Source organism: Bufo bufo, chromosome 7 (genome assembly GCF_905171765.1).
Source record: "Bufo bufo chromosome 7, aBufBuf1.1, whole genome shotgun sequence".
Classification (NCBI taxonomy): domain Eukaryota; kingdom Metazoa; phylum Chordata; class Amphibia; order Anura; family Bufonidae; genus Bufo; species Bufo bufo.
The window spans coordinates 198,815,218-198,832,102 of NC_053395.1; the positions used below are offsets into that span (position 1 = coordinate 198,815,218).

At 43.8% G+C, this 16,885-nt stretch overlaps 2 protein-coding genes across 4 annotated transcripts in view; both read left to right on the plus strand.

The window, feature by feature from the left end:
- The window catches only part of ITGB6 (integrin subunit beta 6), a 100,118-nt gene extending 92,620 nt beyond the window's left edge, over positions 1-7,498 (plus strand). For both annotated transcript variants that reach the window (XM_040441623.1, XM_040441622.1), the window contains exons 15-16: positions 3,584-3,747; positions 6,980-7,498. In XM_040441623.1, the coding sequence (XP_040297557.1) occupies positions 3,584-3,747; positions 6,980-7,063 (248 nt within the window). In that variant the 3' untranslated portion in view covers positions 7,064-7,498. The remainder of the gene's footprint in view (positions 1-3,583; positions 3,748-6,979) is intronic.
- Positions 7,499-15,806: 8,308 nt separating this feature from the next.
- PLA2R1 (phospholipase A2 receptor 1) overlaps positions 15,807-16,885 on the plus strand; it is a 101,258-nt gene continuing 100,179 nt past the window's right edge. For both annotated transcript variants that reach the window (XM_040440197.1, XM_040440198.1), the window contains exon 1: positions 15,807-15,993. In XM_040440197.1, coding sequence (XP_040296131.1) covers positions 15,903-15,993 — 91 coding nt within the window. In that variant the 5' untranslated portion in view covers positions 15,807-15,902. The remainder of the gene's footprint in view (positions 15,994-16,885) is intronic.

The window sequence follows — 16,885 nt, forward strand, 5'->3', positions numbered from 1 at the left end:
TGGATCCATCCTCTGATTCCCATAATGTTGAGCAGCACCAGCTACTGAAGGACCTGTGGACATCATCTAAAACAGGAGCCGGTAACCCCTGGTGCTTCAGCTGTCGTGGAACTACAACTCCCAGCATGCACATTTGCTCGACTGTTCACAGACATAACTTTCATAGACATAAATGGAGCATGCTGAGGGCTGTAGTCTCAATACCTGGAGGACGAAAGTGGACCCTTGATCTAGAGCCACGTGATCAGCTCCTGTAGGTCTCCCAGTATCCTGAAGCTTTCCATATTTCTTTCGAGACAATGTATTGGAATACAAAGTAACAATTATACTCATTACACGGACCTTCGCCCCTCAAATCAAGTCCATTGTCAAGTGTAACACTAACCACCGCCCTTTAAGGAGGCATCTGGACTTTCTTACTGTAAGACCGTTGTCCCGTTTTAGTTTTTGGTAACGTTCCCAGTCACCGCCATCAGCACCAAGACCACCCGTGGTGTTAATACTCCATATCACATGTCCATATCATGCATCCCGCGACATGCCCATCCATGCCTGTCCGGTAATACATCCGATTTCGAGTGGGCACCTAGCATTCGCAGCATTTGTCTCGGGAAGCACTTTGAAATGTATTTCTGTAGATCTCAGTCCTTCTCTCCTATTGTTTGACACAAAACCCCATGAGAAATCATCGGTCTGTTCATTTGTCAGCACTCCCCAGCTGTCTTTTAAAGCGAAGGTGTCATATGGCGCATTGATCAATTCCTACAGCTCCGAAATGAGACCCTTTGAGCTTATGGAATGCTGTGCAACCGTTCCGAGGTCCCTGTAGAACGACGCCAGCCATCAAACAGACATTTTTCTCAGCTTTGCTTTTAAGGATTTGCTTATTATGTTCAAGTTGCACATTGGAGCCCCGCTACAGTGTTTTATCTAAATTACTGCTGAAAAGCAAGCTGGGTCGGAAATGCATCAGCATACAGTATCTTATTCTTAACAGGGCATTAACCTGAAAGATGACGGTGCAGTTCCCGTCACATCATTATCCGCAGCTACACAAAATGGCAGAGCGGTTTTAAACAAGCAAATAGTAAATTTAGTCTCGTCATGCATCCTGGATGGAATTTTATTATGTAACCGTAGTCTTATTTTCGGTTTGGTCCTTTGATGTAACTTACAAAATTACAACTGCGATTGGTCTTCTGCACTAGATGCACTAGAAGTCCTTACTAACCAGTTTTCTATTGTGGCTGAGCTAGTGACTAGTGACATCTAGTGGCCATTTTATGAATAACCAGAGAAAAAGTAGCTGAGGACTTTTACCCATACTTTCTATTGGGGCATATAAATGATACAAGGACATCTCTTCCCTGGGGCCTTTTTAACTATTAGTGCAGCTTCTGATCTGACACCTCGGCTAAACCAGATATTACCAGGTCACTAGTTCATTTGAATAGGGGCCCGGCTGTGTAACTGTTGCTCTGCAGAAAAAATGTGCTACAGTCTGTCACTTTCCTGGCAATAACAGCTGACCCCCCCAGGGACTAGATTTAAGTGGTTTCCCATAATTGGATAACCCCTTTAATAAGTCTGTTTAATTAGCTGTTAAAGGGTTTGTCTCACTTCAGTAAATGGCATTCATCATGTAGAGAAAGTTTATACAAAACCCACTTACTAATGTATTGCGATTGTCCATGTTGCCTCCTTTGCTGGCTGGATTCATTTTTCCATCACATTATACACTGCTCGTTTCTAGGGATTACGGCCACCACTACAGCCCAGGCACAAGGTGTGCATATGTGCACTCGCACGGTCCCGGCCACCAGAGAGACCAGCGCTTTTTCCCATAGTGTGAAAGCATGACCACCATTGCTGGATTACAGGGTGGTCGTAACCTCTGGATACGAGCAGTGTATATAAAGCGATGGAAAAATGAATCCAGCCAGCAAAGGAGGCAATATGGACAATCACAATACATTAGTGTCTTGTATTAAAGGGGTTTTCTGAGATTTTAATACTGAATAGGTCATCAATATCTTATCTGTGAAGGTCCGACACCCGGGACCCCCGCCTATCAGCTGTTTGAGGAAGGCAGTAGCGCCACAGCCTTCTGTCAGCTTTTTCTAGTCCAGTGACCTGGCTAGGTCATCAGTAAAAAACTAAATCTCAGAAAACCCTTTAAACTTTGTCTACATCAGGGGTGTAGCTATAGGGAAAGCAGGGGAGCAGACTGCTTTGGGGCATAAATTCAGAAGGGGCCCACCCAGGAGGAGAACTAAAAGATTTTATTGTCTGGGCCCCCTCAACAGTATTATACAATGACATTATATACAGAGACTGTAGGAAACGTTCGGAGCCGCTGCCGGGCCTTGTCTGAGAGAGCGATCTTGACTAGCCTCAGGAGTGGGGGTTGCATGGGAGATAGGGGTTGCGAAGAAGTTATTTGGGAAGGGGGGGGGGGGGTCCCTTTCAAAAACTTGCTGTGGGGCCCAGACATTTCTAGTTATGCCACTGGTCTACATGATAAATGCCATTTGCTGAAGTAAGACAACGCCTTTAAGTAAAATTATTTCAGGAACACTCTGGCCAAAACTGATACACAGGCTCTTTACTGGGTCAGACACTGACATACAGGTTAGCTACCCATAGGTGGCACTAAAGAGACAGTTTTCTTCCTTCTGAAGGAGAGCTATTTTGCAGACTTTTCCCAGGAAGCATATCCTGTAAGGTTACGTCTGCTGGATCTCCACGAGGAGAACCAGTACCCCCAAGATCTTTGTCAAAGGCATCTGCCCCAGTCAACCAGCACCCTATTCCATAACAAGAAGGGGGGATAGCTGTAAAACAGCTGTATACAGATTGTGTCCCTGCTTTGGCTGATATCCTTAGTCACGTTTCAAGGTTTTTTTTAATAGGTAGGACACGGATTTACATGGTAGCTCTCTATAGAGTTTTCTTCTTTCTGGAGGAGAGCTAATTTGCCTAGTGCATAGCCAGAAGGAGCGGTCCATGACTTAGAGATTCATTTTCTATTATAGCTGCTCCTATTAAGATTGAAATAGGACCAAAAGGGACATCATCCATCACCAGTGAATCAGCATGCAACCTCTGTATTACGTGCTCTGCAATTATTACTGTAATGAACGATATAAGACAATGCATTATGCTTGCAGCCTCACCCACAATTATGTCTGAGCTGCAAACCCCAGAAAAGGTCATCACTGGGATTTCCCTATTCACGCGAGCAGAGGTGACCCAATTATTGCTGCAAATGAGTGCGGATCAATGGCGGAGTCACAAAGTCACTGAGTAATGGGATATGAACTTAGAGGATGGGTTGAGGTTTCTGTGAAGATCAGCAAAAAGAAAGATGCTGATAGAGGAAAAGACAGCATAAAAGGTGGGGGTAGGGTTATTAAGTTAAAAAAAAATACATATGAAATGGATGAAGCTTGCATGAGAAATCTATCAGTTCTGCAGCATAACTAGGAAAATGTGTCACTTAAAACTCCATAGGCAGCAATAACATGTTTTACGCTCTGTAGTGAGAGTCCGTTTTGATCATTTTAATTTTGTGTCTCTTAAGATTGTCCATCCCCACCAAACATCCCCATGATCCTCGTGGGAGTCACAATCGCTATTGCACTGATTGGTATAGTGTTGCTGTGTATATGGAAATTGCTGGTGTCCTATCATGATCGTAAAGAAGTCGCTAAATTTGAAGCAGAAAGGGCAAAAGCCAAGTGGCAGGTATGTATCCAGAAATAATAATCCTCATCTTCAATGTAAATGTAATATTACAGTTAGAGATGAGCGAGGTTTTAAAAAATGCAATTCGGCAGCTTTGCCAAAGTTTGACAAGAAATTAGATTAGTAGATTGTCACGAATCGCTATGTTAAAACCCCATTCAGCCTATCAATCAACGGGGCCGTTTTTAATGCATGCTTAGACAGAAGTGCAACGGAAGTTAAAAACAGTAATACGTTGGCTAACTTGCGGCACTCCAGCTGTGGTAAAACTACAACTCCCAAGAGGACCACTTGCTTGGCTGTTTTCAGAACTCGATAGAAATGAACCGAGCATGCTGGGAGTCGTAGTTTCACCACAGCTGGAGTGCCGGAGGTTAGCCATCACTGCGCTAGAGGAATATGGCCTCATCTACTTGCTCACGCAGTGGCAGTCTGCTCCTCTCTCGATTGAAAAAGACCTGTCCCGCGTGTGATGACGTCACCACGTGTTTACACTGGGAGCGAGTGGTGACATCATCATCATCACGTTCAGCGCAGGTCCTTCGGCAGGTCTTTTTCAATCAAGAGAGGAGCAGGCTGCCTCTGCGTGAGCAAGTGGATGAGGTGAATATTTCTTTTTCCCGTTCTTTGTAAGACAACTCCATCCGCCACTTTAGGAAAAATGATTCATTACCAGGAAGTGCAAGGTAATTCGGCTTCATTTAGAATCAAAGTTTTCCTAAAACTCAGATCGAACTCCACTTCAGATGATTTGCTTCGCTCAACACTAATTACAATGTCTGAAACAGGATAGAGATAGATATATATATATATATATATATATAGTACAGACCAAAAGTTTGGACACACCTTCTCATTCAAAGAGTTTTCTTTATTTTCATGACTATGAAAATTGTAGATTCACACTGAAGGCATCAAAACTATGAATTAACACATGTGGAATTAGATACATAACAAACAAGTGTGAAACAACTGAAAATATGTCATATTCTAGGTTCTTCAAAGTAGCCACCTTTTGCTTTGATTACTGCTTTGCACACTCTTGGCATTCTCTTGATGAGCTTCAAGAGGTAGTCCCCTGAAATGGTTTTCATTTCACAGGTGTGTCCTGTCAGGTTTAATAAGTGGGATTTCTTGCCTTTTAAATGGGGTTGGGACCATCAGTTGCGTTGAGGAGAAGTCAGGTGGATACACAGCTGATAGTCCTACTGAATAGACTGTTAGAATTTGTATTATGGCAAGAAAAAAGCAGCTAAGTAAAGAAAAACGAGTGGCCATCATTACTTTAAGAAATGAAGGTCAGTCAGTCAGCCGAAAAATTGGGAAAACTTTGAAAGTAAGAGCTATTTGACCATGAAGGAGAGTGATGGGGTACTGCGCCAGATGACCTGACCTCCACAGTCACCGGACCTGAACCCAATCGAGATGGTTTGGGGTGAGCTGGACCGCAGAGTGAAGGCAAAAGGGCCCACAAGTGCTAAGCATCTCTGGGAACTCCTTCAAGACTGTTGGAAGACCATTTCAGGGGACTACCTCTTGAAGCTCATCAAGAGAATGCCAAGAGTGTGCAAAGCAGTAATCAAAGCAAAAGGTGGCTACTTTGAAAAACCTAGAATATGACATATTTTCAGTTGTTTCACACTTGCTTGTTATGTATATAATTCCACATGTGTTAATTCATAGTTTTGATGCCTTCAGTGTGAATCTACAAATTTTCATAGTCATGAAAATAAAGAAAACTCTTTGAATGAGAAGGTGTGTCCAAACTTTTGGTCTGTACTGTATATATAAATAATGGGACCATTATAAATGATAGCACCCAGTAACAGTGTCATCTAACACCACTAATACACGGTGGCTTCCACAGCACCCTGCATACAACACAGTGACAGTCAAAGCCTCCCCATATATACCAAGAGACACATTCCTCTATATATAGTGCTAGCCCCTGATATACAGAGACAATTCCCCAAACACACGGACCTTTATACCTTAGTTACCAACTGTACATTTTTTCTAGGGACACGTCGGTTTTGACAGGGTGGGGTTTATCAGGGTGTGGATTGCTATGGGTATTGGGGTGTGGATTGCTACCGCACTGGGTTTGTTGGAGACTGAAAAATCAAAATCACTGAAAAATAATATCTCGCAGACCGTTACTATAACAATAGGTATCACTGAGGGCAACCCCTAAAGCTTAACTTTTAATATAAGTACTAAAATATATATCAGTTAAAAAGGGTCCAAGCAAGACCAAAATAACCGTAGTACAGCAAAACAAGAAGAGCTCACACAACAAGGACGGTTTTAGTGGCTAGGTAGGGTGGCATTCGTGGGACAACACGTTTGTTGGAGACTGCCTTGCCATGGGTTGGACTGAATATTCCCAGTACATTGCCCTCACTATAAAGATCTTACAGTGAGAACAGAGGGTATGGCCTGCAACAGTGCATGCATACGCCATTTTACAATTCAGAATCCAGACCCAACCCCATAATTCAGACTTCAATATCCAGACCTCAGACCGTACCAAGACCCCAGGTCAAACAGCATAATAGAGATCCTGTAACACCCCAAAGTGGTGTTACCACTCCTGCACCCTGCTACTATCTCTAATGGGTTAACACAATCTCATCTTATGTATTTTTGTCCAGGTCCTCCACATTGTGCATCTATAATCTTGTTATGCAACTGTTCATATGTAATGTACCTGGTTCGCCAGCAGGTGGCAGCAAACATGGCAGAGCTATAGTTAGATAGAATGGAACTTACCAGTCGGTACATGAGCATACAAGCAAATTATAGCACTTTTGCAGGATCTAGCAAGCTAATAAATCTATCGCTCAGGCAGAGAAGGAAACAAACAGCACAGCATATACAGTATAGCAGAGCTCATTAACACATTAGAAGCAGCTGCACACAGAACCAAAGGAGGGTTAACCCTTGTAATACTGTAGAACGAGTTGAGATTCAATCTAGAATATCCCCAATAGACACACAGGACACAGAAACAATTCCCGCTGCCGGAACCCAGGAACTATGACAGACACGGTGGATGGAGCAGCACCTGTTCCCACCCAATGTAGCAGGGCAGTGGTGAGCATGGGCCACGGACATAATTACTTATTGGATTAATCCCTGTGTTTGCAGGACAGTACCTCCATGTAACAGATAATTGTCTTTAGGTGTAATGACCCTTTATGATGTAACCTGTGTTTGTTTTCTCTTTCAGGGGGGTATCAACCCGCTGTTCAAAGGTTCTACCACTACATTTAAAAATGTCACCTACAAACAGACAAACAATGGGGCACTATGACAGCATCTTCACCTTGCCCCACTCCGTGCACTTCAGACTATTTGTGCCAGAGGGACTACTGAGAACAATAGTGTTACACTGGCATTCCGGGCGTCTCTCAAAGCTTAGGTTAGAGCAGCTATTTAATGTGCAGATGTCAGGACATGCTGCTTGTTGTAGTTTCACAACAGCTGGAGAGCTACAAGTAGGGGACAAGCATGGGTTAGAGCATGTCTGTGTTAGACACAAGTTCTTTCATTCTGCGCGACTCTACAGACCTGCTTGTTTTACTGTACTGACTTTGACAGAGTCTTGCTCTCATCATACTGCCGTTGGAGGTTTGGTTCAGATTCTTAAAGGGGTTATGCCATGATTGATTTAAAAAACAGACATCACATAGTACATGACAATCTCTCTCCAACAAAACTAAAAAAGTAGCCCTGTACCTCACATGGATCCAGAGATCTCCCCATTCATTGCCCCAATTGTTCTGCTAGAATTGTTTCAAGCTGGCAGCTCATGGGAGGTGTCCTTAGTCAAGGGGCATGTCTTTTCTCAGGGGATGTTTCCTTTCTCAGGGGGCATGTCCTTTCTGCTGCAACTCCTAACAGAAGATATTGTGGGTGGCTTTTGAAAATTTAAACCAAGAGCATGCGAGTTGGACGGAGAAAGAAGAAAGAAAACTTGTATTACATGCAATGAGAAAAGTATTCAGAGTCACGTGCTGCTTTGAAAAATGAAAAACATTGTTTGCGGCACAACCCTATTAACTACTCTTACCATCAAATCATTGGAAACCATAATGGTACCCCAAAGGACCTCATTACAAGTAAAAGTATGCATGGAAGCCATGGTACGGATGCAGGCAAAGCCTTATATACAGAGCTATTGAGATTTGTGAATATGGTTTACAGTCTGTAAATAACGCCTCATAGACTTATTACTGGTCATATTGACCCATTCCACTTCTGGCTTCTTGATCATGCTGCCAAATTTTGGTCAGCAGTCCATAACCGGGCACAATTTAATTTAAAAATGATTCATGTGTATATTCCAAGGGCTTGTACAAGATTGCAAAAGGAATGACTGTGCCTTCCAGAAATAGACCCATGCTCGCTTGAATGGGACTGAGATCTAATACCAAATGGGGCACAGTGTCTGAAAGAAAGCAGCCAATAGTCTCAAACCCCGTTGACACTAACTTTCCCTCACTGACATTTAGGTAGAGATTCTGCATTTTATGATTTTATGGTAAAGCTGCTTGTGCTTTTCTGCAGACAGATACATTTCATGAACACACTAAGTTCCCAGTTCAGGGAAGTACAGAGGAAATGCCCTGCATTTGTTTTATACAGGACTTTAAAAAAGAGATGTACAAATAAAAATACAGCAACTTTGCACATAGATAGTGTCCTTCTGTTTTGTATACACAGCTTCTATACAGACCTCTGTCTCAATGGTTACAGTCTACCACCACAACCTGTATGTAGTCAGCCTCCTGTTCCACTGCCTGAAGGTTAAAGGGCATCTGTCAGCAGTTTTGTACCTATGACACTGGCTGACCGGTTACATGTGCGCTTGGCAGCTGAAGGCGTCTGTGTTGGTCCAGGGTTCACATGTGCCCGCGTTGCTGAGAAAAATTTAGTTTTAGAATTTGCAAAGGAGCAACGTGGGCGTTGTCATTACACCTAGAGGCTCTGCTCTCTCTAACAACTGCGCTCTCTCCACTTTAATTACTGGGGCCAGGTGTGATGATGTTTTTCCTGCCTGGTCCTGTAAAAGTGCAGAGGCCGCGGCAGCTGCAATGAGAGCAGAGCCTCTAGGTGTAATGGTAACGCCCCCGTTGCTCCTAGAGGCTCATTTGCATATATTAAAACATCATATTTCTCAGCAATGCGGACACGTATGAACATGGGACCAACACAGATGTCTTCAGCTGCCAAGTGCACATGTAACAGGTCAGCCAGTGTCATAGGTACAAAACTGCTGAGGCAGGGGAAGTTAAATAACAGGTTATGTTCATAGGCCATAACTAGGGATGAGCAAATAGACTTCGGATGAAACATCCGAAATAGATACGCATAAAGCAGGAGCTCCGTACAGTATTAGAATGTATTGGCTCCGATGAGCCGGTTATTGCTTCACGAAGTCTCACGAAACTTTGCGTAATAACTTCATAAATTAATTTGTACTGTAAAAAAACATTTCCCAACCTCTGGTTTGATTCCAAGGTACCAAGCAATAACTTCAGCTCATTGGAGCCAATACATTCTAATACTGTACGGTATTAGAACACAGTTTTATGCAAATCGATTCGCTCATTCCTACCATGGAGATGTATAGGCCAGAAATGTTGTGCACACAGAACTATTAAATTTTTTTGTTTAATATCGAAACTATCTGCAAAGTTTCTTTATTTTTTATTTTTTTTTACATGTATTGAAACCCATAGCGATTATAGTAAAAAAAAAAAAAAAAGACAGAAAATCTCCAATAAATTTAGTCAGTTCTGGAGTTAATTTCAGTTGAAGATAATAAAAGGTTTCTGACCTTTAGAAAGGAAAAAAACAAAGAAAAAAACAACAACTTTGCAATATACCATAGAAGTGCTCCCTTTTTCTGAATCATTGCCCTCACATGGCCCCTGATGTCCATGTGATGCCATGTCACATGATCCAGCTGCGAATAGTAATAGGACATACAGTATCTGTCCACATCAACACGTTTGTGACTCCTATCAGAGGGAGTCATGGACATCTCGACACAGACTAGTGGTTGGGGGCAGAGGAAGAGATCTAAAGAATATTGTAGTTTTTATCTTTTCCTTTGCCACAGATCTGACATTAAGAAATATATGCTGCTATTGTGAAAGGTCGTACAAGCCCTAGGTACAGATGACCAATCCCCAGGATAGGTTATCAATATCAGATCGGTGGGGGTCCGACACCCCGACGATCAGCTGTTCTCAGTAAAATACTGGACTGAATCAGAAGGGTCTATTCACTGTGCGGTGGCTTTGCCGGATGACTGCAGTGAATGGAAGCAAGCTTAGGCCGAATGCACACAGTCGTGTTCCGCGGCCGAGAGCGGTCCGTGGTATGCCGGGCTGGATTCCTGTTCAGAGCAGGAGCGCACAGAGTCATTGGTTGCTATGACGCCGTGCACTATAGTAATACACTCGTACGATCTATACGAGTGTATTACTGTAAAGCAGCGGCGGCATGAAGCGCACAGCGTCATAGCAACCAATGACGCCGTGCGCTCCTGCTCTGAACAGGAATCCAGCCCGACATACCACGGACCGCTCTTGGCCGCGGAACACGGCCGTGTGCATTCGGTCTTAGTCTCCCGTCCACTGCGTTTTTTCCAGCAGAAATGTGACCGGGTGACAGACCCTTACTAATCCGATATTGACATTTTCATATTTTTCTAAAGCCCAAATCCGTTGAACACTTTTTTTTTTTCTTTTTTTTTTTACTTTCTATTATATCACGGTTGTTTCTAACATATCTGCAACTTTAGTCATGTCTGCAAAAGAAGGAACCCTTGTAGAATGTAGAGCGACAGATAAGACTGGCTTGTATGAATGCTAGTAAGAGCGGTAAGCGCTTAGCTAGACGTTTCATTTGACTTACTGTTGTACGGCATTGATTACTGTGCTCTTATACTGTGATCAGTGGATCATTTACTGTAGATGTGTTACAATTGAATTTTGCGTTTGTTTTTTGCATTTTGACTGGAGGCTGGACCTCGTTTGAAGTTGAGACTGATTTTTGTAACGAGTCTGTATTTTGTTTGTTGATTACTTGACTATAATAAACACTGCTACAGAACGTCTGTGTTTTGTGTTCTATTTTGTAAATAAATAAACAAGAAGAAACTTGCAGTAAACGACAAGCTCATCAAAATAGGAGGTAAAGCCAGAAGACCTTGTGGTTATAGAGTTTGGCCTCACAAGAGGAACTTGGATTGATTTCAGTGGGTAACAAGGATAGTTTTGATGGAAAAGCTAGCCGCAGACACGAGATAAAAGTAGTTCAAAGCTGTAAATCTCATCAGGATCGGCCAACTAGTTTCCGACTCAACCCCAATGGCAGATGCAAGAGGAAATATTATCATACTTTACATTTGTCTTCGTAAAATTGGAGCATTTAAACTTGACCCTGGACCTACTGCAAACCCACCCAGGAACACCACCTATTGGATAGGGTTTATATAAACTCCACCTAATTTTGGAGCTGGTACCAGCTGAATTTCCCAGGGTTGTCTCCAGAAAATTCAGAACTGCTGCCAACTATGCATTATGCTTAGTTCCTTTGGGAAATATGCGGCAGCTTATTCTCTTCTATCCTTTGAAAAACATTCACACTCGGCCGAGCATGCAAGTGTACTGTGGTGTTGGAAAGAACAGCTATCTATCCCATATCTATCTTGTATAATAATATACAATGGGGCTGAGCTTGGTATCGTAGCTCAGCCACATTGGCTTGAATGGGACTGAGCTGCAACTAGGCCACATGACTGATCAGGGCCGTCTTTAATATTGATTGGACCCTGGGCAAAAATTTACTTGGGCCCCCTGGATCCCGCCTTCCCACACCTTAGCAGGCAATCATGCCCTCCACCACAACACACACACAAAAAATCCACACATCTGATAGAGTACAGTGAATGACTGTAAATACTTCCAGTTCTGAAGACTCCAGCGGCTCAGGATCAGTGCTCTGGGCAGCTGGGCTCAGGCTGGAAGTGGGCACCGCTCTGCAGGAAGGAGACCAGGGCTCGGCTCACCCTAGCGTTACAGTGCACCCCAGCACCACACAGTATGCAGTATAGCACCCTGCAGTATAGCACCCCACAGTATATAGTAGAGCAGCCCACAGTATGCAGCCCCCCACAGTCTGCAGCCCCCCACAGTATACAGGCCCCCACACAGTATACAGCACCTCACTATACTGTAGTTTACAGTATATTAGCATAACAGCCACTGTCACCTTTTTCTGATGTAATCTTCACACAAAAAAGCTCCACAGTTAAGGCAAACTTCTGTCACAACACTCCTGGTAGGACCTGTGATGACCTCATAGCTATGTGACCAGAAATATTGCTAGGTTACTGGTCACATGGTGATGATGTCATCTAAGGTCCTAGATCAAAACTCACAGTACGCTGGCTGGACTCAGTGCAGGCATGGCATGGCATGGCAGCACCTCCTGTGTAGCTGACAGCCTGACACCCGGGGCAGTGGCTAGCAGGGCTCAAGAGGCAGCTGCCCCTTTTGCAGACATCCCAACCTGCAAAAACTCATTTCAGGGAGGTGCACTTCTCATTTCAGGGAGGTTTTCTTTCACAGACTTTTTATTACATTTTCCAAACATATGCAGTATCTGCACACTTTGCTCTATGGCAGGGGTACTCAACTGGCGGACCGCGGTCCAAATACGGACCGCGGCCGCCAGTTGTCCAGACCCCGGCCATCCTTCAGAGCGCTCCTCCTCTCCTGCACACTGTGTGTCACTGTCCCGCCGCGATCCTGCGCAGCCTAGGTTCCCTTCAGTAGCACAGCACAGTGGAGAAGGAAGGAGTCCCTCCCTCTCCACTGTGACGCGGCCGCCACTACCACCAATGGGGAGATAGCAGGGGAGGAGGAGGAGGGGAGGAGCTGTCGCCACTGCGCCACCAATGAATGTAAAACATAAGTATAGGCAGCGGTATCACAGACCCGCCACGCAGGGCATGCGATACGCGGCAATTAACCCCTCAGGTGCCAGCAGCGTTCAGGTGTCCGCTTGCTGAGCGGAGCGGAGGCTGAACGCTGCCAGACTGATGCATTCTGAGCGGATCCGCGTCCACTCAGAATGCATTAGGGCAGTACGGATGCGTTCGGGGCCGCTTGTGAGCCCCTTCAAACGGAGCTCACAAGCGGAGCCCCGAACGCTAGTGTGAAAGTAGCCTAAGGTGGCCTTATAAAAGCTATTTGTGGCTTTCTGCGGAAAAACAGGTTTTACTAACCTGTCAATCATTGAATTAAGGTGCCCAAGCAGGGGAGGTCTGTGGATGCATGGTGCCCGGCCGCACGCATCGCCTTCTACTCCTCAGTGCCGCCTCTCCCTCTCCCTCCCTCCCCCTCCTCCAGCTTTGAGATCCCGCGCGTGCGCACAGGCTCAGCCTGATGCACCGTTGCGGACTGCTGGCATCGGCTTCTTCTTGCACTGTGCGCACGCGCCGAGAAGGGGACACTGCTACAGGTTGCCGGAAAGGTTTACTGCGAGTAAACTAGAGATGGGAAGTTCGGATCTTTCACATGAATCGGTTCATTTGAATCAGTTCATTCAAATGAACCGATTCATGAATCGAATCTTCGGTTCAGTCGCTGAGCTGACAAGAAGCAAGTGAACCGAAGCTTAGGTTGCGCAATGCGCATGCGCGGATGCTTCGATTCACTTGCTGACTCGCTGAGTCGGCTCTTGGTCTGAGTCAGGAAGTTTATTCTTTAAATCCCAGTGTGTAATTATCTACCCCACTGTAGGGAAAAAACAATCATCCAGGGGGTGTGAATTTAACACTGGGGTAAATAATATAATTAAAATGGAGGGTTAAATGTGTAAATGTATTTAAAAAAAATACATCTCTCTCAATAGTTATATAGCTACTGAATGAGACAGAAGGGGGGATGCCTTTAACATATATATCTCCTTGAGAAGCCAATTTGACCCTAAAGGGTTAATTCAACCTGTAATATAAACTCTGTCCTGTCACTTCTCTTATCTCTCTGCTCTGCTATCAGTAAACCTTTCGGATATATTGTCTCACATGCGGGTGTCAGAGAGCCGCTATCTAATAGCGGGAGACTCCCTGAACCTCCGGGAGACTTGAGATCCCTGCTTTTGCCCCTTGGTAAAGATGGCCCTGTGACTGATGTACAATGATGTCACATGGTCTAGGAAGAAACCTAAGCACCCCTGGAGCGTCGCGGCCTCTTCCAACAGCTCACCGGCGGGAGTATCGGAAGTCAGACCCCGCCAATATAAAATATCTGAAGGATGACGAAGATGTATGCCGAGGATAGGTCATCAATATAAATTCCCAGATAATCACTTTAATATCCATCTCATATCCCATATCCATCTTGGCTGACCAAGCATGTTTATGGTGGAGTTGGAAAGAACAGCTATCCATCTCATATGTTACCTAAAATTTCAACTAGACTTTATTAAATTGTATTCTAAATGTGCTAAAAATATTTTTGTGTAATACACTATTTATTTATTTATTTACTTCTCCATGCAAATAAACTTTTTAATCCATACTCCCATACATCACTGTATCGGAGCACAGATTGTAATCTAAAGCATGATAGGCACCTAAACGTCAGGTGTCTATTTTGCACGGAAAAGTATTTGAAAAAATGTTTTAGTACATTTAGAATATGAATTAATAAAGGTTATTTAAAAATGTAAGTACACTTTAAGATCCATCTATCTTGGCCGAGCATGCGTGTTTATGGTGGAGATGGAAAGAACAGTTATCCATCTATCTCATATCTACTGACGCCATACTGTCTTTGTCTCCCTACCCATTTCATTTGTCTGCGTCACCTGTCATGTACTCCCAAGAACAGATAGGAGCTGAAGGAAATATACTTTTTTACAGCTAGATGGCGCCAGAGTTCAGTCCTTTTGCATACCTCCCAACTTTTTTGATGGTCAGAGAAGGGACACTTATGGTTCATTATGTGAAAGATCCATTTTTCCTGCATATCTATACACTTCAATGGTTTTCTTTTACACTAGTGCACAAATTATCTGAATATCGAAATTTTTAAAACTCAAATCACATCAAATAATGAATTATTATGCAAGGCTCTAATATACAGAGATGAACTAAACAGTTTCTGGATCAATGTTGTATGCAAATCCATACATCAGATTAAAAAGAGGGACATTTATGGAGCAAAGAGGAACTTGGGTCAAAAAGAGGGACACTTGGGAGGTCTGCTTCTGTATAGACACACAATTGATAAATACTCTTAGCAGTGACTTGACAACTCCAGTCGGCTCCCTGGATATGCTGAGGGTTGTAGTTTAACAGAAGTTTGTTTTGTTTTGTTTGAAATTATTATCAGGGGGTGATGCTGCTTTCTCAGTTGCCTGATAATCTTATTGGCATCCATTGCATGAGCTGCACTATAAAGCTTCATTCACACGTCCGTGTTCAGATCCGTGAGCAGGTTGTCAGTGATGCATCCGTGAAGCTGTCCGTGAAGGTCCAGTGTTGGGTCCGTGTGACGTTTTTTGCTGTCCTTGTTGCATCCGTGTTTTACTGACACTGCACAGCCAAAAAATAATTTTCAAAAGAATCTCTTCTTAATGATCCGTGAAAAACGGACCCATAGACTATAATGGGCGTGATGGATCCGTGAACGCGGACATAATAGAGCATGCGTATGTGCTAAAAAACAGACCCACGGACATTGCTAAAACACTGATCTGTTGACACACAAATTAAGTTGAATAGGGACGTGTGGAGAACACGTGCAGCACGCGTCCGTGAAACACCGACGTGTGAATGAGGCTTAATGCAATCAGTATTGATTGCCACCCAGCTTTCCTTGACCCAGATACAACCAAGAGAATTGGAAGCATTATGGCAGAAAAGGAGAACATAGTTCAGCCAGTATATAGACGAGTCTAAATCACAGCTCCTCCTATCCTATAAGTCAGCCCACATCCTCCAGCATACCGCACCTCCCCCGAATGTCGGTGGGAAAGCAGCTGGATCTATTATTTTGGGTCATGTTGCATGTGTTTTTCCAAGTTTGCAACTCTGGGTTAAGAACGCAATCGCCAGCAGCAGCGTCATGTCTGCCCTATTGCTCTGTATCACTGGATTACTGTGTGGGATCCTGGCGCCCCCCTGGTACACTTCTGCACAACATCCCAGGGAGAGCCGTAAGTGTAACCTATACTGAACTACATGACTTTAAAGGCATTGCTACTATATGGAAACTAACGTGATAACTGGTTTATTGTACTAACATTAAGATAAGCATAGTAAACAATTACTGGTACTATGGACGCTCAGCACTGGGGTCCATGTCAAGAAAAGAAAAGTACAGCTTCCAAAAAACATTACAGCCATTATTGAACTTCCAAGTGCTACCCTGGTCCTCTAATACCCCATACTTGAACCCAATTGAGCATCTGTGGGACCACCATCTTGTTCGCTCCCCCACCCCCCTCCAGCAGCTGTGGGTGCACTGCAGTCAGCATATCTCCCGATACCTGTGACAACCTACCAGGACCTTATGGAGTCACTCCCAGCCCGTCCAGCTGCTGTCCGTCCTGCACATGGCCGTTACTCTGGATATTAGCTAGTGGTCATAATAATGTGACACAACTTTGCAATACTGCCATATACATCTATATAATACCGCCATATATTACCAAAATTATTCTGGCATATACAGTCCACATGATACTACCATATACTAAATAATGTGCAGTGTACAAACACTGTGGGCACATCACTAATCTCTCGTACAGACTAGAACTCCGTTATTGGTGTTACATTATATTGGCAAACTCCTGCAGTACATGTATCATGTGGCCATCAACTAAATTTGTTGTCAAATTATGACGACATCATATATGACACAATCCAATCAGTGCTGCCGCCCCCGACTGGTAACACCCATCTGCACCTTAATTGCAAACTGTTGGCAATGCACTCAAATTTTAGAAATGAATAAAAGAAGGAAGGCATAACAGAGTCCTACGAACAGGTGCTCCAGAATGGTTATTACATGGGGAATGCAAGTAGTCACTAAACCAGATATGTCAG